This window comes from Lepidothrix coronata, unplaced genomic scaffold, assembly GCF_001604755.1.
Source record: "Lepidothrix coronata isolate B3197 unplaced genomic scaffold, Lepidothrix_coronata-1.0 Scaffold7, whole genome shotgun sequence".
Lineage (NCBI taxonomy): Eukaryota > Metazoa > Chordata > Aves > Passeriformes > Pipridae > Lepidothrix > Lepidothrix coronata.
Genome location: NW_016690187.1, coordinates 7,525,412 through 7,549,408, shown reverse-complemented (window position 1 = coordinate 7,549,408; position 23,997 = coordinate 7,525,412). Strand labels below are relative to the sequence as shown.

General features: G+C 41.4%; 2 protein-coding genes across 3 annotated transcripts in view; both read right to left on the bottom strand.

The window, feature by feature from the left end:
• Nucleotides 1-611: 611 nt before the first annotated feature.
• Nucleotides 612-3,186, bottom strand: TTC30B (tetratricopeptide repeat domain 30B). Its single transcript, XM_017839075.1, has one exon. The coding sequence runs from the start codon at nt 3,122-3,124 to the stop codon at nt 1,124-1,126; it is 2,001 nt and encodes a 666-aa protein (XP_017694564.1). The 5' UTR covers nt 3,125-3,186; the 3' UTR covers nt 612-1,123.
• Nucleotides 3,187-4,356: 1,170 nt separating this feature from the next.
• PDE11A (phosphodiesterase 11A) overlaps nt 4,357-23,997 on the bottom strand; it is a 126,797-nt gene continuing 107,156 nt past the window's right edge. The window contains exons 19-21 of one of the 2 annotated variants that reach the window (XM_017833980.1): nt 23,119-23,202; nt 9,232-9,333; nt 4,357-9,043 (exon numbers count right to left, since the gene is read on the bottom strand). In XM_017833980.1, the coding sequence (XP_017689469.1) occupies nt 9,023-9,043; nt 9,232-9,333; nt 23,119-23,202 (207 nt within the window). In that variant the 3' untranslated portion in view covers nt 4,357-9,022. Of the gene's footprint in view, nt 9,334-23,118; nt 23,203-23,997 lie in introns of both variants that reach the window. The other variant, XM_017833969.1, reaches the window with a different exon arrangement.

Here is a 23,997-nt window from a genome sequence, read left to right as displayed (position 1 = left end):
GAAAAGGGATGGGAAGACTGTTGAGAAAACACACTGACTGATGGCAGTGTGATGGAAATGCCAAGTAAGGGAATTAAGCAAATAAACAGAGTTTCATAGAGGAATTGAGAGATGCAGGAACACAAGGAGAAAACTAAGAAGCAGATTTCTACCACCTAAGGGTAGAATTGTAAGCCTTGCATGAAATGGAAGTTACATGATGGAAGTTAGGTGGTTTTTTGAGAAATCTGGAAAATAACATAATTTCACATTCACGGGGTCTCTTACTAGAGACTGGTATACTCTAAGAATGGTATTTGGATTAGAGGGGCTGCACATGGATGACTGAATTACTAAGTAAGCACTTCCTACCAAGCAGGTTTGCAGGACAACAGCTGCCACCCAGATGGTGCAGGCACAGGACTCTGGGGGTCTCAGAAGCTGAGGGGCAGCACTGAGCAGTGTCTCTTAAGTCAGTTATGTCCAGCCATAACAAACTTTATTGCAAAGGTAGATCTAAACTGAGGTACCAATCTAATAGAGCCTTCTTGGATTATATTCCTGGTCCCTGTATTAGGTATAGAATTTGCCAGAATACTCCTGCATTATTACTGAGTTAGCAAAAGACACTGTTCGCGTTTGTAGAACTGATTTTTTAATATAAAGCCATGTCTTGTGTTCAAATATACAATCAACGTGGTCTGCAACATATTAAAAATACCTTGGAAAAAGCAAAATAAATAAACATTTCACACATAGGCACAATACAGAATGAAAACAATTGTTTCTTCAAACTCTGTGCTAGAAGAGACAGACAACACTTTTTTTTTTAACCATCAACCAATGAAAAGAAACTTGGTCTAAATTTCAGAGGGATAAAATATTGTCTTACAGGTGAAAACTCTATGATATTTCTATAATGACATTCTTGGTCAACACATCTTAAGCTGCATTTAACATGACAGGTTACTGAGAATGCCTCTAGTTATTTGATGCAGGTTAATTTAATGAAAATATTCTATTTTCCACTGAATGCTGTTAAAATACAGCATGAAATCTTTAAAGATTTTTGCAAGTGTGAGCATCACCTCACAAGTGTAAGAAAACAACAAAGTTCTCATTTCTGCTGTCCAGTTAACACCATTTACTCAGCCCACCCAATGATCTTATACATCAGAGCCCTCAAAAGCCGAGCTTCGTAGGTGACCGTGTTTTTCCCGCTGTGCATCCTACTCTCTTCCAGGGGGTGCTCAATGACAGCTGGGATGTTTCTCCCATACAGCTCACACTGCTTCAGGAACTGAACGCACTCCTGGATGACACTGTCACGCAGCATGATCATGTGCTTGGACATGTTCTCCAGCAGGGACAGGAAACACCGCTTGGCGTAGTACCACGTGTCAGTGCTCAGCTTTTTGTTATATGGCTCCAGACTTTTAATGATCCGTGAAATACCAAAGTCATAGTTTCCCTTCACACAGTAGAGGGTACCAATGACCAGATTGACAATGCAAAGATGGTAGGTGTTTTTATCAGGATTGTCATAGGACAGCTGCTCTTCTGCCTTCTCGATCTTCCTCATTAGTTCCTCTGCGTCTTCATTCTGGCTTGTCAGGATGTAGGAAACGCAGAGGTTGGCTAACACAATGGCACTGACATTGAGGATGTTGTCATAGTGCTTCTTAACTATCGGCTCATAGAAGCTGATAGCCTCTTTGTACTTGTTCTCTTGCATGAAGAGCACATGAGCCACGTTGAGCTTCCACACCTCGTGTTCCTTGCAGAACTCCACTGATTTGCGGAAGATCTTTTCCACCATTGTGTAGTTCTTCATGTCCCAGTAAATCTTTGCTTGGGCCATCAAGACAGGTACATATTTATCCAGAGTCTCATCATACTCATTAACTGCCTTTTTTAGAGCTTCATCATCCCAGTTTTGCCTAGCTTCCTGTACCTGCTTTGTGAGTTTTCTCAGCTGCTCAGTCATTGTCCCTGCTAAATCATCTAGCTTGTGGAAAGCCTCCTCAGGGGCAGTTTGACAAGTGATAATGGCATCCAAGAAGTTGTACAAGTAAGGTGTGAGCAGTTTGTAAGTCAGATGGGTATTCTCTGCCAGCACATCAGCTGCCAGGTCGTAGTACTGATGCTTGCAATAGAGGAGTAGCAAGTTACCAAAAGTTTCTGGCGGACAGGGGTTCTGCAGGAGGAGAAACTGCAGCTTCCCAAACCCTTCAGTAGGCTGGCTGTCCATGTTCATCAGCGCTTGGTTGTGCAGCGTGACGGGATCCAGCTCCTCCTCGGCCCTCGGGGGCATGTCAGTGAGTGCCTCCTGGGCCGCCCGCAGGTTGCGCAGCTGGTACTCGATGGCTGCCTTGAGGTTGAAGGCCTCCACTAGGGCCGTGCGGTGCAGGAGCAGCGTGTTGCCCACGCTGCGGACGTCGATGCCCTCGGTGGTCATGCCCACGCTGAGCTCGGGGTGCTGATGGATGCCGTGCTTGATGATGTCGGAGATGTACTTGAGGGCGGCCGGGTACTGCTTGGCGGCGTAGGAGCACAGCGCCATGTTGTAGGACAGCTCCGGGCAGTACCCCAGCACCTGCATGGCGCTGCCGAACTTGGCGCTGGCCTCCTCATGCCGGCCCTGCCGGTACAGCAGGCAGCCCAGGTTCACCTCGGCATCGGCCCGCTCCGAGGGCTCCTCGGCTGCGCTGGGGCCGCCATCAGCGGCGGCAGCCAGCTCCTCCTCCACCAGGCTCTGTGCCGCCGGGAGGTCGCCCTGGGCGTAATGCACAGCGGCCTGGAGCCGCAGGGCCCGGCGCTGGAAGCCGGGCACGTCCAGCAGCGGGCTGGCGGCGCGCAGGGCCTCGGCGAACAGCCCGGCCTTGTAGAGGGCCTGCGCGTGGCACAGGCGGTACGGGGCCAGCTGCGGGTGCAGTGCCGACAGCTGCTCGTAGCACTCGGCCGCCGCCGCGAACTCCTGCAGCTGGTAGTGGCAGTAGCCCAGCAGCGAGAGGCAGCCCCGGGAGCGGCTGCTCTTCTGCAGCCCGCGGCTCAGCAGCGACACCGCCTCCGCGTAGCGCCCGCCTCCGATCAGCCCGTACACCACGGCCGTGTGCTGCCCGTCGGGCACCGGCGCGGCCTCCATGGCCGGCACCGGCACCGCCGCGACGGGGGCGGAAGCGGAGCCCTCGCTGCCATGGCAACGGCGCGGCCAGCCCGGAAGCGGGTAGTTTCCCCGTTGCCATGGCAACGGCGCTGTCGGGCCGGAAGTGCTCCCCGTGCTGGCGGCGGGTTCCGCGGTCACATTGCGGGCGTTGCGAGGGGGCGGTGTGAGCGCGGCCCGGGATACCGGGATCGGGGCCGCCCCTCCGGCAGGGGGATGGCGGCGGCCGCTCGCCCAGGCTTGTCCGGCCGTCCTGGTGCCGGTGTGGACTGGTACCCTGGAGAGGAGCCGCGTCCTCTGTGTTTGCCCGCCCTCTTGTGTTCCCCTCCTGTCTCCCGGGCAGATTCCAAACTGGCTCAAAAGAGCTCGAGCCTCATGAAGTCGCTGCCTAGACTGGGACTTTCCCCTCCTTTCGGGATCTCATGCAGCTGGAAACAATAAAGAGTAAAAATCAACTATATTTCTAAATCTTCTGTGACAGTTCCCTTAAGCAGTACGTGGTGTAAAAGCAGGCCTTAAGCTAAACACGCAGTCCGGGAGTGCAGGAAGTATATTATTGCTGTCATGGGCTTTTTCAACCCGAAACATCCTTGTCACAGCCCATCAAGAGCCACAGTTCGTTACGGCTGGTGGAAGGCAGGAAGTGTGTTTGTACCTTGGCACAATCCACCGGCTTTCCTGCAGCTTTAAAAAGTAGAAGAAATGATTTCCAACTTTTTCGAAACTATTTCAACAATGTAACTGTGCTTTGGAGGGACTTTTTACCCCATGGTATTTCTACTGAAGAGTGATGCATCCAGATCACAGACTGTATAATCTGTGTAATTACATTTGAACAGCTCTGGAAGAGTCACTGTCCAGATTTGGTTTCTGGTCACTCCAAACTGATGCCAAGCATACTCAGTGAAGAAGTTTGGTTTGCTTGCAAGGTAGTGTGTCAAAAATCGTATCTGGGCCACTCAGTCTCATGTGTTTCCAGGACCTTCTATATGTGTGATTCAGTAATCAATAGATACAGCTCTGATTCATCCCAACAAGGCAGCTTCAGAGCAAAAAAGCAATAATAAAGAAAGAAAATCACAGCAAGCCATTAAAATTGTTTTATTTTTTTTAGAGAGACCAATAAAACCAAGTTGTTAATTTCAAAAACATGCTTTAAAAAACTGAATAAGCATAGTTTGATCTACTAAAGCAAACAATAAGAGTAATGGTCTTAAAATGCAAAAAAAGGAAAAGATGCAGAAGTCTTTTTAAAAAGTTACACATTTTGCAAGTATGTGGGATTCGCATTAGAACGTACACATGGTACTTCTGTGCATGTGTCAGTTGTTTCCCACAGGCAAAGATTCAGGGGTTATAATGGTATCCCCCATACAACTGTAAGATGCAGTGGCAACATGCTTATAAATTTGTCATTAAATACAAATTAATCCAAGAAAGAAAAGGTAACAAGCAATATACAGTATGTATTCCAATACTGGCACATTCAAGTGATGGAAATCTCTGGAGTATCTCATTTCAGCTGATTTATACCTCCCACTTCATTGCTATGTTAGAAACCATTTACATGACTTTACTCTTTAAATCATTCATCCCTTTGACAAAGCCAATAAGAAAAACCTTCTTGCTCTACATTTTCTTGCCCCGAACAGCATTGGAAGTGTCTGTTAATGTATTTTACATAACCTTGAAATAAACCTGTTTTAAAATTTCACTCAATGCATAAGTGACCTATCAGTAACTAAATTGTTTTAATTTTATGAAGGGAAAATAAGTATTTGGCCTGTAGACTGAAACACTCCTATTTTTCCACTAGGATTACTTCATCTAAATACTACAATTGACCTTAGGCACTGCTGGTTGCAGTTTTCAAAAATAATTTGTGAGTACTAGTATTGGCTTTGTTGGTAGCTACAGGCACATTATAAGATTGCAGTGCACTCTAAGAAGGAGCAATTAGCAAGGTCACCAGACCAGAAAAATGCAGCTGCTGTACCAAGGACACCATCTGAAGAAATACCTGAGCTAAAATGAAACATCCTTGTCTGCTCTGTGATTACAAAATATACAATTGACCTTCTGGGCAAGACCCCGGCCCTGTAAATAGGGTTGTCTCCATGGAGAGTTGTGTCCACCACTACATGAGACATCCAGTTTAAACTTCTGGGAGCTACTGCTGCCTGACCCTGTGAGACTTTGCTTTGGAGCGGGAGCAAAACCATGTCCTGACAGAAGCAGATGTCTGCATCTTCATCATGTTATGAAGCTGTTGTCATTTGTCTGTAGGTCCCAGGCTGGGAGAGAATTGTCTGATTTTACTACTTGAACTATGGCCAAAGACACCTTTTGGGAATCTCATTCCTGGGAGGTGCGAAACCCTTCTGCCTGAGCCACAGCAGAGCTTCTACCCACGTGCTCCTTGCCTGGAACAGTGTTCGGTTTTCTGGTGGGGTCACAGTGTCGTGTTGTAGGGGAGCACTTTAATCCAGAACGGTGTACATATGAGCCTCTCCTGAGCTCTTCCACCAAAGCCTGTCTGCTCCGTGCATCTCCCAGGAGCGATGCAGAAATTGGGGCTGTACCCAGCAGGCATCCTTGTCTCTGTGCTAAGCACATATAAGGGGCTTTGGCAGAAGGGCAGGAGACAAGACCACCTCCCCACAGGCTGGTGGGGAAGATGCCCCTGCAGATCAAAAGCCTGCTGCAAATCAAGGATTTGCAGGCTTTTTCCTGATTACCCTATGCAATTCTGTGTTTGTTTTGCTGTTTGTTTTTGGTTTTTTTTTTGCAAGGAAAGGTTGATTTCGGTAAGTGGTCTCACAGGTGGGAATCCTGAGTGGAATTACTGTTTGGCCTGAACCATCTTTGAGGATAGGGAGGAAGATCCAGATCTTCTCCTGAGCATTTTTCTGGTGAAAAAGTGAGGGCTGCTGCCTGGATCCCAAATTCATGGGACTAAAAACCTGACTGAATTCAGGCTGCAGTTAGCACAATTCAGTAGGACACCTAGAAAAAAGGCATTGCCATTGAACCAGCTTAAAGCACCTTTGGGGGACAACAAAGCCTGTGTGATCCTATGGATAATCTACGTGCTCATCACATTTTAGCTCTGGAATTGTAAATTCTAGAGGCCTCATTTAAGGCCAAATTTTCACTAACTGCTGGAGCAAGTAAGTGGTTCTTTGTTGCTGATGTGTTGGGCATCTTCAGGGGAAGGCCAAGCACATGCCCTCTAATTTGTCCTCACCTCTCGTGGGCCCATGTTTTATATGCACTCACAGAATTAAGCCGATTTCAATGGTTTTTTTTAATGTCTCCTTGTTCAGTAGGCAGGGAAGCAAGTAAAAGATGTAGAATGAGATTAAATGATCTACACAGTCATCTCTCCTGCGCATATCTTGGAAGAGTTTGGCAAAACTGACTGAAATACTGCGAAATACTGAAAACCAGATACAATTTCTGTCTATCAAGCTTATGAGCAGTAGCTAAAAAATGGTTTCCACCATCTTAAAATATAATAGGCTTGGAATGCATTTCTTAACTGTACTGCATGCTTCCACAAAGAATCTTCTTTTTCTCTCCAACAGTTTTTGTTTTAAAAAATAATATACAATTTGTGTTTGTTTAGTTTCAGAGACCAAATGCTGTTCTGAGATGCACTACTGGGCCCCCCGGTTTCATCAGGGTTGCCTCGTTTCGCCTGAGAACAATTTGATAAGATCGAGCTGTGTGCTCTCATTTTCTTCCTTGTGATGGAGGAGCAGAACCATAACATTAGTCAGCAGTTTCTGAATTTTGACCCACAATGGCAAAGATACCAAAAGACAGGAGAAATAGATGGAGGCAATTACAAACAGTCACTTGATTGATGGTTGACATTGTTAGAGCTTCAGCTGTGTGTCAGCTTGCGGTGGTGCCGAATCCCCATCCCTGCCGGTGGGTGTTGCCATGGGCAACAGTGCACTGAAGCCAATAAAAAGGAGAGGAAATGAGGGGAGACTCAACCTTCGGGGAGGCTGTAGGGTATGCATTATAAATTATGTTATACTTAGCAATATGCAATACCAAAATTCAGGAAATCTGTGTGTACCTGGCAGCAGTACTGTTGGTTCCTAGTATCTGTTTCTCCCATAATGTATGTATTCTAAGTTTGTATGGCTTGTTGCTTACTATACTGTGTCTGTCCTTATTCAGAGAAGAAAGAAGTGGTAAAAGAATAGCAGAAACATTTCCATTTGATGCATGTACTCACTGCTGTGCAGTCTGCATTTCTGATCCTTCCTGCTTCTTTCTGCTAGCGAAAGTGATGTGGTTCTGTTGTGCACTGACAGATTGGCTCACAATGCTACTGAATTTCCAGCTATTGTCCTACACACTGTGGTTAGAAGCACAGAGCCTTTTTGTTTTGTTGTCCTTCTTTTAAAGAAGTGATCAGCAGATTTGTTGTTTCTGTTTGATTGTGAGACACATGTAGTCAGCTTTTCTAAGGCGCTAACGACTCACTTTCCTTGGAAAGGAGGAAAGCTCTTTTAGCATCTGGTCAGCTGGGCCAGGTTCCGATTTCCATTAAGTTGGTGCCAGTTCAAGGTAATTCCACTGAAGTAAATGGAATTTGGCACAGGTGTAAAACTAAGCTGAATTCAGCTTTAATTTCTGCTGCCAGACAACCCTATATTTAGAATCCCATTTTTCATGGAGTACAAAGGCTTTCTCTCCCCCCATGAATGGGCAGTCGTTAGCGCTGCAACACGACTCCTTTTGTGTCCGGTCACGCAGCAGAGAAAGCACCCTCAAATCATAGATCACAGGTTTGCTACACTAGTGATCCTTGCACTAATAAAAAGAGATCAACTTTCAGGTAATACCAGGGTCATCACACAGAACTGGATATGTTTGGTTTTGTGACCTATCATGTTTGATTAGATTTTTATGGACACCTTTACCACTGATGGCTACATGTGAGCCTTGACTAGAGCAGTGCTAGCTGTAGTAATAGCATCTGAAATTGTACTGAAAGACCTGCAAGAGAGTAAGAGGTAGTCAGTCCAGTGTGATGATATTCTTCCTCTCCACCATTTCAAAATATTAATTTCAACTGAAAATTATACTAGGAAGGTTTATCCGTGGTCCACTTTTTAATGTAATATAAACCTGAAGCACAAGGCAACAGATTTCCTTTTTTATTTGTACTCTATTTTCATAAAAGCCCATTAATCTTTTCCTTAGGGAACACTGTAATTTAAAAAAATGAATGTGTTAAAAGAGCATTTTTTTAAAAGAAAAAAACCCCACTCTAAAATTACCATGCAATATTTTGCCCTTGTGCAAACTTCCCCTTGCTGAGAAATTTGCTGCTCTGTTAATATGAATTTCTCTGGGAAGAAGGGACAGCTTGGTGCTTTTAAAGATAATAAAGTTTGTTTTTAAATGTAGCAAAGGTAGGCAATTCTAAAAGCCCTGATCAATCACTAAGAAGCTTTGTTGTAAAAAAATACTTCTTTAGAATACAAAGCAGGCTTTTCAGAATGTTCAGGCTTAAAAGAGGAGGGAGAGTAGGAGAGGAACATCACAAAAGCAGGCATAATTGATTCATAACATGTACTGAAGAGATGCAAAACAACAATGTAATTACATACTATTCTGTTTTGTGCAGCTCCTTGCATATGAATTGGCCAGCTTGCATCCCAGTTCTGCTCTGTATTATTAATTTTATTAAGATGTGAGTTCTTATATTTCAGTCTGTTGTCAGCGTTACGGAGTTTTACAGCAGCAGTTGAAATGTAGTGGAGCTGAATGAACGCTTCTTATGTTAAGTCTTCCGTGTCTCTCCAGATACCAGCGCAATCTCACTGCAGGCCTTCCTTTCAGTTCCACTAAGCCTCACAGTAAAAGCAAACTATGCTGCCATCAAGATAATATCCAATCAATTAAGCATGTCTGCTAAAGCGTTTCTTAAAAAATGTTGGGTCTAAGCTTATGTAAGCCTTTCAGACAGCTCTTATTGTAAAGTGACACTGATATTTGCAGGCTTAATTTATGTCTTTGAGAGACATTGTAAAGGTAGAGGAAAAGGAGGATGAGGATGTCACCTGAGAAGGAAGTCTTTTTTGGTGCAGCTCCTCCCATTTACCTCTATTTACTGCCACAGAGTCCAGCATAGGCTTCAGTTTCACATTCAGCTTCACTAGACACTGAAAGAAGATTAAAAAGAAGATGAATGAAAAAATACTGACACTGTATCAACTCCTTTGATGGCAGTACATGGAGTAACAGGGTAAAAAAAGAGTTTAATCTGCACCATGCCCCTACCCTCCTTGCCCCCAGGTGTGTACATACCTGTGTAGGTAAAGGTTACTGTTCTCAGTGAGATCTTTTCATCTATCTCGCTCATTTCACCTGAGGCTTTAAATAAGCCATCAAAAATGTAAAAAAATTCACATAAGATGGCAGAGTTGCTGCTCAACTACTTTAGCTTTCTGGTAATCTGTATCTGTAAAGATAGTCCGTTTGAGGAATCCCTGTGCCTGAGGCTATCTGATTGCTGGCATCGAGAAGCAGGAGTTCCACTGGTTGGATAGGTTGGACAAAGCTGAAATAATCTCCCTAGTGCTAGATTATTTTTTCCTACAGATGAGTAAACCACAACAGCACCGTGCTTTGCCAAACTGGCAAAAAAAAAAAAAAAAAAAAGAGTGCGTGTGCTCAAAATAAAGAAAAATAAATGAGTTTTCCTTTGAGATTGCACTGAAATCACCTCTTTTGTATATACCCAGTCCAAAGTTCACAGAGGCCAGTAAGAATCTTTTATCTGGTTTTATCTGGCTTTGATACAGTCCCAAAATTATGTAATTCCTGCATACCTTTGCTAGAAGTTTATTTTACCTTCCCCTTTAATATCAAATGCTTATGTGAAAAGACCGTAAGTGCTTCACTTGGTTGTATCTACATTAAAGAGAGACAGAACCTCATTAACAGCAGCACTGCATGTGAAGAAAGGGTTAACCAGTTACCTCCCAAGCAGTCATGTAATGTGTCCTTTCAGGACAGAGGAGTATTCTTCTTTTTCAGCTTTTCTGACTAGCAAGAAGTGGGGTTTGCTGAGAGCTGGGCAGCATGTTTACTCTGACAGCAAGGAAAGTACGTATTTGTCATTTCAAAGAAAAGGTTGGTGCAAGATTAAAAAATAAAAAAAGACAAAGAAGACAGCAACAGTTCATTCTGCCCTTCAAAAAGTGCAGAAAATTATACAGAAAAGAAAGGAAAGAGGAAGTAGGTACCTTTGCAGTTGATAATTTTTTGTTTTAAACAGCAAGGTTAACAGCAACTGTTTTAAATGGTCCCCAGAGCCCAAACACCACTAAAGGACTGGATTTTTTTTATAGCTAGTCTGCAAGCCATGGGAGCTTGGCTTGCTACCGAAGTAAGTCTTGGTAGATTTTTAATTGAGCTATTATACGGTAATTAAGGGTTAATGGCCTGATTTTAAGATGTGCTGAAAACTTGCAATTTCAGTTGACTTCAGTAGGAAATATGAATGCTCAGCACTTCTGCAAAATCATACTATGAATAAGAAGCTGATTTGTGTGGAACTCAAAGCAAATCCATTTGAAATTATTTCCTCAGAATATGGCACAAACTGGGCAGATTATTTTGCAGTCTTGGGCCTTGGGTAAGAGGCAGAGTTCACTGCACTCCCTGCCCCATACAGTATTGCTCACTGTGATGGTCATTCATTTGACAGAATGGATGTGGATTTTTAACATTCCCATCACCATGCCTCAGAACTCTCAGTTTTTCTGCCTCAGAACTCTCAGTTTTTCTCTCTTTATTTCAGACCATTGTGAAGTCCTTAAATCTGATGTGGTGGAGTCCAAAACAGAGGAGCATTAATACATTATAAACAGCTGAAAATACCTGAAAAGCTCACTCCTGTTACCATTAGTACCTGCATTACCACTGCCAGCTCAGTGTGGAGAAGTAGCACATTAGACACTCTTGACAGCAACTTATCAGATCCTTTCTGTGCAAAGCCAGCATCCATCCCCTGTCAGTTAAGCTCACTGGTATTTTCTAAATCTTGAAAGAGTTTTCGTGAAGTATTTTTCCAATATACACTTTAAATTAAAAAAAAGTAAATATATATATATATATATAAACACACCCCTGGTGGTTAAATCAGTGTTTAAAAATCAGTGTATTTCAAATCTCTCTAAGCACAAGGATGGTGTTCTGCACTCATACCCTTTCAGCCCCAGGATCTGTAAGCACAACCTGCTGTACAAGCTGTTCCTGTCATAAATGCTATACCAGGAACCTACAGCCAACACAGAGGAGACGGAGCTCACTGGGACAGCAGACTCTGTCTCAGTGTGGCTCTGCAGCTCTCGGCTATGTCTGTGTCCTTTTTGTACCCTTTTTTTTGCCATGACTGACCACAAGACCATGATGTTTTCAAGACCAGTGCCAGGGAGCAAACACAGAGGTCTGGGCATGACCTACTGCTGTGCCTGGCCCTCCAGGCCTGGGCATATGCCATGCTCTTGTGCTAGGAGACAGCCCTGTCATGTACAGTGCCAAGGGGATTGTGAGGGGATTGTGAGTGCTCGAGGTGCTTAGATCAATTAGCTTTGCATCAATACAGCAGAGAACAGAAGCCTGAGTAGGTTGGGAATGTATACAGGACCCCACAGTTCTACAGTAATCACTGTTGTCTTATGAGCTGTAAACATATTTTAAATCCAAAAGTAAATACACATATATTTCTTAGCAATACAGACTTAAGTGCACATTAGAGTCTAATAACCCAAGTGCAAGAGAGGCCACCAGGTAAATAACAAGAATGGTTAACTACTAACATTAACTTTGATGAAATTTATTAAAAGGAGTATTTAAGAAAGAATAAACCATGTCTTTGATATTAATTTTTACCATAGAACCAGCAATTAATTCAATGGAATACCTACAAAATATATAGTGTAATTTTTAGAAACTTTATTTTGTTACACATTAATTTAGATTAGGAATACTTGACAGTGCAGATTTTGCACTGGGCCTATAAAATGTCTTTATTCAGACATTGATTTGATGTTTGAACCACTGCTTCTGTATTTAGTATCCTTTCACTTTGGGACTTTTTCATTCTGAGCTAGTCTTTTAATTAAACTGACTACTATAATTCCTATGGAAATTAGCTTTTATTTTATTTTTTCCAGCTACCAAAGCATTTCAGTAGGATTTCTCTGATACCAAGTGCACAAATTGGATTTTATTTCTTCTTGAGATGTAATTAAAAACTCATTTGATTACTATATATCTGGCCCTGTTTTAATTATTAAACTCCAGTAATCAATTTGCTTTTATGAAGCTTCTGGGAAATTATCTCAAAAGCAACACATTTTTCTCCCTTCTGGCAGGCTCTCAACCATTTACTGAATTACATTCATAGCACCTGTTCCTGATCCGGATTAAACCACCAATTTATTCCCAAAGCTATTTAAGTTTATTTGGCTGTAGCCTTGTCAGGGTTTTCTACCTCCTGGCTGCAGTTTTTACTTTCCATTTTATTGCAGGAGAACCCCTTGATGTATTGCTCTTCCATGCTACTATTTTTGATGCATGCCTCTTATGAACAGCTTTGCTAGCGATCTGTCTAATCTGGTATCCAGGTTCCTAATGCCTAATTTATTATTTGCCTTACTAGGGAGAGGCTTGGTCTTCAACAGTCTGACAGGGGATATCCCCCCATAAACTCAATAGTTCCAGAAACACCCTTTTTCCTTGTGTCTCCTTGGTGCAGCAGGCAGGCTGTGGGCTGGCAGGCAGCTGGGCTCTGTGGTGAGGGAACCCCAGCTTGGGAGAGTTCCTGTCTCCCGAGGCCTCAATGTCCACTTGCAGTCCTTCCACTGCAATGCAGCTGCCTTAGTACACAGCCATAGGTACAGGATTGGTGACCTTTCCCATTTTATCCCCTTTACTGTAAAAGCTGTTCTTAGTAGCAGTGATAAAGCATGGGGGAGGAGCAGTCATGCTGGCACTGTGCACTCCAGCCTTAGGAAAAACCAAGATGTGTTTCCAGTTCCCTTCTGCATCCATATATTACCTCAGATGCACAACTAAGCTGTTTGTCAGAAAGTTACTGCATAGCAGTGACTTTTCCTTACCATCTTTAATTATTTACATGTCTTTTGGGACTATGTACTGCTCTGCCCACAGCATCCTTTCACAAGGTGTAGCTCCACTTATATAAAAGCTCCTCCAGCACAAGAAAAGGTTAAAGACACTTCATCAATATATTATATGCATCTGGGAGAGGGGCAGGGCTGCCTGAAGGAAGAGCTCAAAGGGGGGAAGAGCATGAGGTACTCAGAGAAAGCTATTTATGGGAGAAGGTAAGGAGGGGAGAGTAGTGTTGGGTTTTTTTTCTTGTGTATAGAGATGTATTTCTTAAGCATATTTTGCTAGATAAAGCATAGAGAATGCAGAAATAGTAGCAGTAGCAACAAACTCCTTCAGGGAGAGGGGGATAGGTAGCAGCAGAGGCATTTGTTGGTATTCTGAGTACCAACCTCCTGGGTTGAAGTGGGGTGTGGGGGGGAGAAGACTTAATCTGCTACATCACATTCCTCTCTGGGAAAGGACGTTAGCTGAAACTGCCAAGATGCAGCGCAGATGTGGCCAGAGGCTAAACTATTGCTAAAGCAAATGCAACATTTTGTTGTATTCTAAGACCAATACCAAAAATTTTTAAAGAGGAGCACAGTATGTCCTAACTTACAAACACTGCAGGACCTCCAGCGTATATACTTTTCTTCCCCTCCCCACCAGAGATTCTCATCCAAATATTGACCAATTCTGACCTTGCTTAACTTACGAGCTTTGACAAGATTACAGCTCATGAAAGTATGGTTGCAGGGCTAATATTTACCATATAAATTCATTTTTATGACTGAGCACATATAAAAAAGTTATAGGTCTCAGTGTTCACTCTACTTTGGAACCCAGCGGTTTCTAATGAATCACTTTTATTATGTAGGCAGTTTCTGAGTTGGAAGGGAGGACCAGTGACCGAGAAGCCACAGGGATAAATTCAGACTCGGTGTAAGCATATGAAGCATTGTTGAAGTCAAGAGAGTCATGACCAGTTACAGCAGAGCTGAATTGAACTCCTGAGTTTTGCTGAAGTGGCTTTCACGTGAGAATACATAGGCCAAAGGTGAGCCATCTATCTGAATGTCCTTGAACTTCAGATTAGTTCAGATAAAAGGGAACCGGTGTTGCAGACATCCACAGATCTGATCTTCATCATACTAATACTTGATGGAAGTTGTTTTGAAAACCTAAAAGTATTTCTGTATACATGCCCATATACTAAACCCAAAAAGACTGCTAAATTTCTACTTTCTGTAGGTAGAATACAGAAGATAAAGTGATACAGAGAAGATATAAGGATTAACCTCTATGAACCCTTGACTGTGTGTGTATATGAATTAATTATTTGCCCTACCAATTCAGGACTGTGTTTAATCACTATGTTCCAGAAAAAAAATACGGTATTTGTGAGGGGGTTGAGTTAATGAAAAAATAAAAATAAAATTATTGCAATCTTCTCACGGTTGAAGTTTGTTTATTCCTTCTATGGCTTACTGAGGAATGGGTCCAGGTCATCAAGTACATAATGCATGAGTGCATTATTTTTTCATTTCTGCCAGGTAATTTTTTTCTGATGCCTAAAAATGTAATTAGATGAAATGAATATATTACTAATTTTCCTGATAGAAAACAGGAGGTTTTTTTAGCTTCTCTCTAAAAATTGTTAGTGGAAGGAAGCCAGTTGTGACTGGAAAGGGATCTAACACATGCACCAGTGTTCAGCTCTTCCACTATGAATTAGTGTTAAGCTTCTTTCTGGTGAAGGTATGCTAGCAAGAATAATACTGTACTCCTTTGTAAGTAAACATGCATACTAGAGAAAGGTGATTATAAGTAAGATTCACCGCTGGTAAAAATGTGCCAGGTACTTCAGGGAGGAAAGTATGTACAGAGCTCCTGGTAGCCAAATGTGCTCTGACCAGTATCAAGCATGTTATGCTGCCAAAGGGAGAGTAATTCTGAAGGACCGGCTACCTACTGAAGTAGCTCAACTGATGTGTTGCTATAGTTGCAAAGGATTAATCTGTTCATAATAATGTCATGAGACCAAGGGTTTGCTAGAAAAGAAGAGTTATTATTTCATAAACAACTTCTTATTTAGCTGTGCCGTTTATGGTTTAGATTCCATGTCAAGCATGCAAGAGACAGAATGTTTCAAACTCTTTTCCTTTCGAGATTTTAGCCAAGCAGCCAATCAATGTCTTCTTCCTTGCTATTAAATGGATTTTGAAAAATTCTTCAAACCATATCAGTCTCATATGCTGATTTAGTTCTTTGAATTTACCCTCAGCTGGGAATTCTGCAGGCAACTGTGATTCTGTTGTGTTAAACACTTGAAGCGTTTCATCCATCATCATTTCTAGTCCTTTTCTGATGCAATGTAGTTTGTGCTTTGTCTTTCTTGAAAACTGAATGGCTGTTAAATTATCCATTCATCTTCTTTCAGATTTGCTGTACAATTTGAGTTCCCTCTATTGGCTGTCTCTTCTACCTTATCTGCCAACTTTTCAATCTACTTCCTCAGATCTTTATACATGTTTCCATACATGACTGCATGTCCTTCGCTATACATTGGGCAGATAATTCTAAGTACAACAGCAACAGAAATTGTAGTATTATGAATTATTCAATTTTTCTCACAGATCAGGGTGAAAGCCTTCAGTGAAGCTTAGCTTAGCTTCACTGAAGTCAATGGCAAATGTTGGTTTTTCTATCTTCTCCCAAATATCTTTGTCAACAAACTCCCCTTTCAGTTGAGACTGTTTGGAAGTAAGTTGAAGTACTCTTGTTTGAAGGGGAAAAGTACTCCTTTCCGCTGTCTCTTCTTCTAAACATTTTGGAGAAACTTGTAAATTCCTAAAATTATTGATAGAAATACAATGTTTCATCAATAACCTCACCAAATTACCAAAATCCTAGCAAAAGTGATATTCTCCTGATTTTCAAAAGCAAAACAAAACACTCCTTGCTCTTGGGAAGGAAAAAGAAAGGATAGAGATCTTTGTGCCTATTTTAAAAAGGTGTTCATAATACTCATAGACAGAAAAATTCTTGCTCTGAAACCAAAACTATGTCTTTTCATATTACACTGTGAAATAATGATGGATTTAGACAAAAATTGCAAATAAAAGCATTCTTTCTTCTTTTCCTGTTTTTTTCTTTCTTGTATAGCTCTTTTTAACTTTTTCTATTAGTAAAAAAGTAGCAGAAAAAAAAGACTCTCAGATTAAGGGCAAGAGGTAAGAAAAACAGTTTGCTAATGCTTATTCCATTACTGGAATAAGTACTAGTATCTGAGTTTTCTGAAAGCTCAAGGGAATTCATTCAGGGTGGCCTCGTTTAGATTCATCATTAGTAGACAAGCAACAAGCCAACAAAAGTGCTGAACCTAGTTAAGTTCCCATTTCAAGGCTGGAGAGAGATCCTTCTACAGTGCCAAAATCTTCTTTCTCTGGGCCAAACACTTATTCCTAACATAATCCTTAGCTACCAACTTCCCCCCAGCACTGGCATTTGGCCTGATTAAGTTTCCTCTGAAGCAAATTTCTTACAAACACAGCAGAATATGTTGCACCTGCTCTTCCTTGGATAATATTACCCCCTGGATTTCAACAGAAAGTGAGACTAATTTGATCTGCCAACATCTGTACAGCCTCAGTCCATGGCGTATCACATACTGCATCCCAAGCCTATCCGCCTTGTCAGCCAGGCAGTTTCAGGAAGCGTAAACGCATTATCTCTCTGTGTCCAAATCAAATGTCAGAAATAAGCCCCGCCAAAAGTGTGCATCTTTATGGTATTCTTTAAGATCTATTAAAAGTCATCCTTCTCTTCCCTCAACATGCTACAAAGGAAAAGCTGGTTTCAATGAGAATCACACAGAATTGATCAAATTGCTTCCTGTGAACACATCTTTCCAAATTGCTAAGTCCTGATTTTTGTTTCGTGGGGGTTTTGTTTGTTTGGTTGGTTGGTTTGGTTCTTTGGGGGTTTTTTTGTTTGTTTGTTTGTTTGTTTTTTTTTGTTAAAACACTTCTTAACAACTTGGGAACACATTTCATGGAATGTCTAATATTGCTCATGGTGAACAGCTAGTGAACTCTCTGCCCCCTTACTAGTTGCTAACTTAGAACACCAATGCCCTGACTTTTGTATCAACATTCCTAGGTATAGGAGAAAGGTGGAAAGCTACTTCCAAAATGTTCATAGTGTCTTCGTGACTAAATAATTTAAAAAATTTTTCAGTTCTGACTGTACAGACAGGACAGAAACATCTGAAGGCAAATGTAATTGTTTTAATTGAATCCAGTGACTCTTGCCTGGGTAAAGACAAAGCCATGCCATACAATCCATTGTGAACAAGCAGAACTTAGAGGAGTGATCCAAACCCTGAATTTCTTATACAATATTTCCTCATGCAAAATTGTAACTGAAGGACAGAGGGAAAGGGAGAAAAGTGATAATTGAGGAAGGGCTGCATCAGGATATAACAGTGTGAGCATGATTGTTAAAGCACACTTTTTTCATATTCTCTGCGAAGGAATATTAAAATGTTAATCTCCTGCCTTACAATTTTTAGTAGAATATGCACCTTCGAAAAAAAAATCACTGTGTGTATATGCACTTCCAATTCAAGTATCAAAGTCAACTCTTGAACCAGAGAAGTTAAAGCCCAAAAGTAGCCATGACTGTTGAATATTTCTGTGGCTCTACCATTTATGATACCTTATGCATTTAATCTAAGTTTACAAGCAGAATGGATGCTTTTGCAGCTACATCATCATACTCTACAGATAGATTTAATTACAAGGCCAGACATTATCTTCCGTAGGAGGACAGGCATATCAGAACTCTTGGAGTTGCAGACTGAGAGATAACATTTCTTTCTAAGTATGTCAAACAATGTGATAGAGAAGGATCTGTCCCCCCACATTCCATTCAAAACATTTAAAGTATTTGCTAGGCTAAACATAAATGTTTCTACTCTTCCCAGGTTCCCCCTATAATCCTGGATGGAGCAATGCAAATCCAATTTTGTAGATACTATTATATGTTTAAAGCTCTCAATACCCAAGAAAATCTTGAATAGCTCTAAAAACAGCACTAAAATGGAGCAGTTCAAGGAGCACCAAGGTAGAGGTGAGCAGGGCAATCTCAGGCACGCATAAGTTGTAAAAGCCATGAGCTTCTTTATCTGCCACAAAGACATCTCCCTTAAATTTAAATAGCTGCTGTCATTGTCACTGACTACCTGACTATGTATTTATCTGCCCAGAAGCAGAGTGCATGGCCTTTGGCCCTGCTATTCATGGGGTTACTGTCTCTGCCTAACAATGCCGTGAACAGAGCTGGGCTGCTGTTAGCATCTTTTGTTTGATGTGAATTGCTGAAGCTTTGATGTTGTTTGTGAGAAATATAATGATTAAAAAGAATAAGATCTTCACTCTCCCACTGTCTGCTCCCCACAGAGAAATCTAATCTGAGTTGGGAAAAATCTGTGACTGATCCCGTCTTAGGTAGACACAAACGATGGAGTCCAGGAGAGAAATCTGTTAGTATTGAAAGTCTTAGCATCTCCTTACTGGAGGGTCAGAGAGGTAATTTGTCTTAATGATCAAAATTCTGTTTCCTGATACACAAACATCTATGTTCAAATAGGTATAGAATACTTTCTTTGTGTGGTGAACACAGCTGCCAGTGTAGCCATAGTGCTTTATTTTCAGTGGGATGCCTTAGATTTCTGCTTTAGTTACACATGCTTCCCCTTTATAGGTTATTCTTACAAAACAAGAGGGTGATTACTTCATACTAAAGCTACATTAGTGGATTTGAAATTCTCTACAGTTCAAAAAAAAGCATTTTCTTTATAAATTATTATTCTAATAAGCCTTGTTTCTCATCTGTACTGATAAATGCTTTTCTTACTGTCATTTTTGAATGAAGAGCAAATGTGATGCAGTAAAGCATAACCAAAGCCTCTAAACTCTGAGCTTCAATGTAAATGGATGACTGTTCTGCTACTCAAGGCAAAACCTCCCACTGTCACATAAAAATACTCTGATCAGTGATCACCACAGTAACAAAAAAGTAAATTCAATAAAATTATAATGTCCCAAGTGTAATAAAATGCAATAAAAAAAAATTGGGATGCTTTTATCTTTACAGACCTTTGATCCACAGTGTGAAGGAAATGGATTTGATTACTAAGGTATTTTGAATTGGCTTGATTCCTACATTGAGCAGCAGATAGGAGAGAAAGAAAGGGAGCAGAGGTGGCTTACCTTGTGCCAGGAGCAGAGTCGGGCTTACAGAGCAAGCACAAAAAGATTTTAGATTTAGGCACTTGGATATGGGAAATCTCTCTGTGCATAATTCCAGATATTAATTTTTTTTAATATATATATCCCCAGCCATCATTATATATCTATATTCACCTTCAGGCTTCACATTAGCTTACAATGTAGAACAGTTTTGTGTATCACTGATGTTTTTTCTTCTGGATGGGATGGGAATTCCAAGGGGCAGTCAAACAGGACTGCTAATGGAAGTTGCATAGTTCTTATTGATTTACTAATCACTTGTAAACCTTCTCACAAAAAGGGGCCAAACTCAGGGAACAGCCAGGTAAGCAGAGGGATGTGACACAAGTTCCCCAACAAAGGAGACATCATTATCCTTTACCTGGGAGAACTACTACACCTCCAAGCTGGTTGTCTTAAGCCACCTTACGGAAATGCAGAAAGCAGAGCAGATACACAAGGAGTAGGTAGAACCAAATCTTCCCAAAGAGTGTTTTGGAACATTCAGAAGAAAAAAGATAAAGCCATAGGAAAGCCATAACTCTCTAAAATGTGCTGCAAAGTTTATATACTGTTTATATACTGTTTTAAGTATGAAACATTCCTCATGGGCACTCTGGTACGTAGCCTAGCTCATAAGCTTGGACTGCAGAGAAGATATGGTTTGTTCTAGTACTGTCAAAGGCACTGGGGTGGTATCAGACCACTCCTGGAAGTTTGGGCTGTGAAGTTCCTTCAGTATTGCATTCTTCAGGCATCCATAGCTGCCAAGAATAGCCTACTCTTGAGAACTACTTAGAGCAAAGACAATTTCAGCAAAGACAATTTTCTGCTGATCTCACATGGGACTAATGGTTGTTGCCAGCATTCAGTGGTTGCTGGGATCATCTCTGCTGTGTGGGTGTCAAATAACGAAGACCACAGCATTAGGTCCTGCTGTAGCAACTGTGTTGGTAGGGACAGACACATTCCCCACAGCATTTCCTTCGGGGATCTGCCCACACAGATTCAGGACTTCTACTCACTAGCAGGGGAAAAAATACATGCAACAGCCTTGATTTTGTTCTCAATGGCTTAATGTTGTAATTTTGGCATGAAAATGAGTGTCAAATGTTTGGGTTTTTTTTTCAAACACATGTTTTTTAGAAGTACTGTGGTAGTGAGCTATATAGGTACCACTAAGATTTTACTGATTTGTCAGCTGCCACTCCACCTCTTTACATTGCATTTGCAATGATGTAACCTGTTCTCTCCACACATGCAGATCCTACAATGTATTACAATGTCAAGAATTTTAAAGCATGTTAGAAAAAAAAAAAAAGAAAAGGAATCTAGGACTTGGCCATAGTTGTGTTCAGCCAGCCCTAAGCAGAGGACTGACAATGCCTGAATACTGTGCTGATGTGATATGTGTATTGAAGTTTGATTAAGCTGGATATGAAAATTAAAACTTGGCTCCACACTGAAGAGAGAATCTCCTGCAGTGTGACACTATGGCATCCAGTTTTCTGTTTACCCCTAAGGCTGGTGCTGCTATGACTTCCAGGTTTGTTGATGTCTCTTTTTTAAGTTGTTGAGCAGCAGGCTAATGGCTGCACAGCGTGATGCAAAGACAGTAGAAAGCAGGGAAATCAGATGTGAATATATTCCCCAGAGATATCCTGCTAAGATGGAGCTAACTAACCAGAGCTTTACTGCTCAGATGTAGTCTTCTCATGCAGAGGATGGGCTGATTATCAGCTCTTCCTGCTTTACTGTACATTTTTGGATTACAGATGTTATTACACATAATGAATTCTGTTATAATATGCATTCTAGTGTAATGTGAACTATTATATTAAAAGGAACATTACTTTTAAAGAGTTTTTGTCCAAGGCCAGTGTCATTGTCTCTTCCCTATATTGTTCAAAATGATCTTGGTAATCTGAAAAATACAGGTTTATATTCTTCTTCTGTCCTTGTTTTGCCTTAGTTGTTCAAAAGCCGTAGCTGTAGTTTATTTCATCAGGACAAAGGCAAACCTAAGGAATGGACAGGATCTGCTGGCAAAGCAGCAGCCCACCTTGCTGTTTACACAAGTGTTGTCCACGTCACACAACAGGAGTTGCTGTTGCTGCTGGGTAGTCACTTCATTATTGCCACAGTGGCAGCCTCAGATGCCACAAGGTATGGAGGGCAGAGGACACATCATCCTTCTTACCTTGTATGATATTGGTGATATATCTGGTCTATAAAATGAAAAGGAACTGCCACTCTATTTTTATTTTTGTGTAGGGAAGCTACATTCAGGGTCAAGTTAATAATTTTAATGTTAACATGGGAGTTGTATCTGCTTCCCAGCTCCCGTGTATCATCACTGACCCATTCATTGCTTCGAGGTGTTAGGCAGTCTAGGGTGCAGTAGTAACACGGAGAAGAACTTGTTACAGTTCCCCAAAGACACCTAGTGAGAACATCCTCATGTTTTCTCAGATACCATGGCTAAACTGTCAGTCTTTGGTGGTGTAAGGTGGTCTGTGTGGTTTCAGTGAGTAGGAGGAAGACTGACTGACACAGTAATTGATGATTAAGTTTCTGCAGTGTTACTCTGCATTTATTAACCTGCTCTTGAAGCTCTGCTTTCTATACAGATAAGAGAGAAAAAGTTACAATGGTGAAACCATTGTGAAGCCATTTGCTTGTTACACAAGTAAAATCCTGAAGCTGGTTTAATCCAAAAAGACAGAAGCACTGTTCTGGTAGGAAAAAAAAATCTTCACTGAAAGGCTGGTAAAGCACTGGAACAGGCTGCCCAGGGAAGTGATAGAATCACCATCCCTGGAAGTGTTAAAAAACCATGTAAATGTGGTTCCTGGGGACATGGTTTAGTGGTGGACCCAGCAGTGTTAGTTTAATGGTTGGACTCAATGATCTTAGAGGTCTTTTCCAAACCTAATGATTCTGTAGTTATCTATAGCCTTAACAGAGGAGTACTTGAGAGTTTGCACACTGTATGCCAAACACCCAGGCAGTGTGTGCAGAAGTATAATTAAAAGAGTAAACTCTGAGTTAAACAGCACACAGGTTAAACCACAAATCATTTGTCACTGATCTTAAAGGCTTGGCCTAGAGTGCCTCTTAACAGTTTAAAAATGTGCAAGAAGAAAGTGCAAAGGCTCAGCCTTGAGCTTGCCTTAGGGTCACACAGATTGGGACAGGTTTGACAGCAGCACCTACTGAGATTGTCCTGCTGGCATATCTGTCCACAGTACTCCATACCTTACCATGATGAGAAGCAGTTTGTCTCAAACATAATAAAATAAACAGTTACCCTATCAGCTTTTATAACTCAGAGAGGAATTTTATTTGCAGACATTACCACCTTCGGAGAATCTGAAGATTTCTGCATAGAATTCAGACTTTTGGTAAAGTCAAAGAAAGAGAAGTGTTCAAATAGCCTTCAAGGCTTCTCTGAAAACTAATTCTTTTTCCCTATGGAGGCAAGAACAATATTCTCTGAATTCTACAGGAGCAGTAAGTAAAAATTACCTCATACAATGGCATGCAGATGCTATCAATCCACTCGAGCTGCAACCTGGGCAGTTCATGTTTCCTGTTCCGATCAAAAATGGCCTGAATTGAGAAGGGAACAAAACTGTCATGCTTTATTACATTGCAGTATTTTACAGACACATCATCCAGCACTTTTCAGCTATGATCAAATTCTCACAACTAGAACACTTTGTAAACCATAATCAATTTTTGCAGCAGTCTTCCTACTGCTTTGCATGGCATGAAAAATAAACTGTTTATTTTCAATTCTGTTTTGAAATTTTTAGGCTGAATCTATTCGTATTTTATAATTCTGTGATGTAAAATAAATGCTCCACAGTTGGAGCTGAGCTGGTAAGTAACCTCCTGTGCAAATGTAAAGTAGATACCTTTGAGTAGAAATTTCCCTTCTCTCACATAGGGTTTTCCAGCTCAGCAAAATGAACAGTGATGGATCTGGGCTTGCTCTCTCCCTCCCAGTTACAGAGCCTTTCTGCAGAACCAGCTGTGACTGTGAATCCAAAGGGTAGGAAATCAACAGATTCATTTTGGGAGCAGTTATCAATTTGTTCCTCTGGAATCAGCCTAATTCACAGCTCACTGCACTCCCTCAGTGATATGTCACGGAATAGGTCAGCAGTTGATCTTGTTTAAAAATTCCTCATTAATGTAGTAAAACTCTACATGCTAACTGATGGCCTTATCTCCCAACCTAAAACACTTAATACATCAGTTTGCTGAATTTTTTTTTAAGTGATGAAGGGCCAAAAAAGAGGATAATCTTCCTTCAAGAAGTAAGGCTTCAGAGCATCCTACATGTGGCCCACAAATGACTGTATTCCTTGGTACAGACCATAGAGCCCAAAGGAAGAGTGA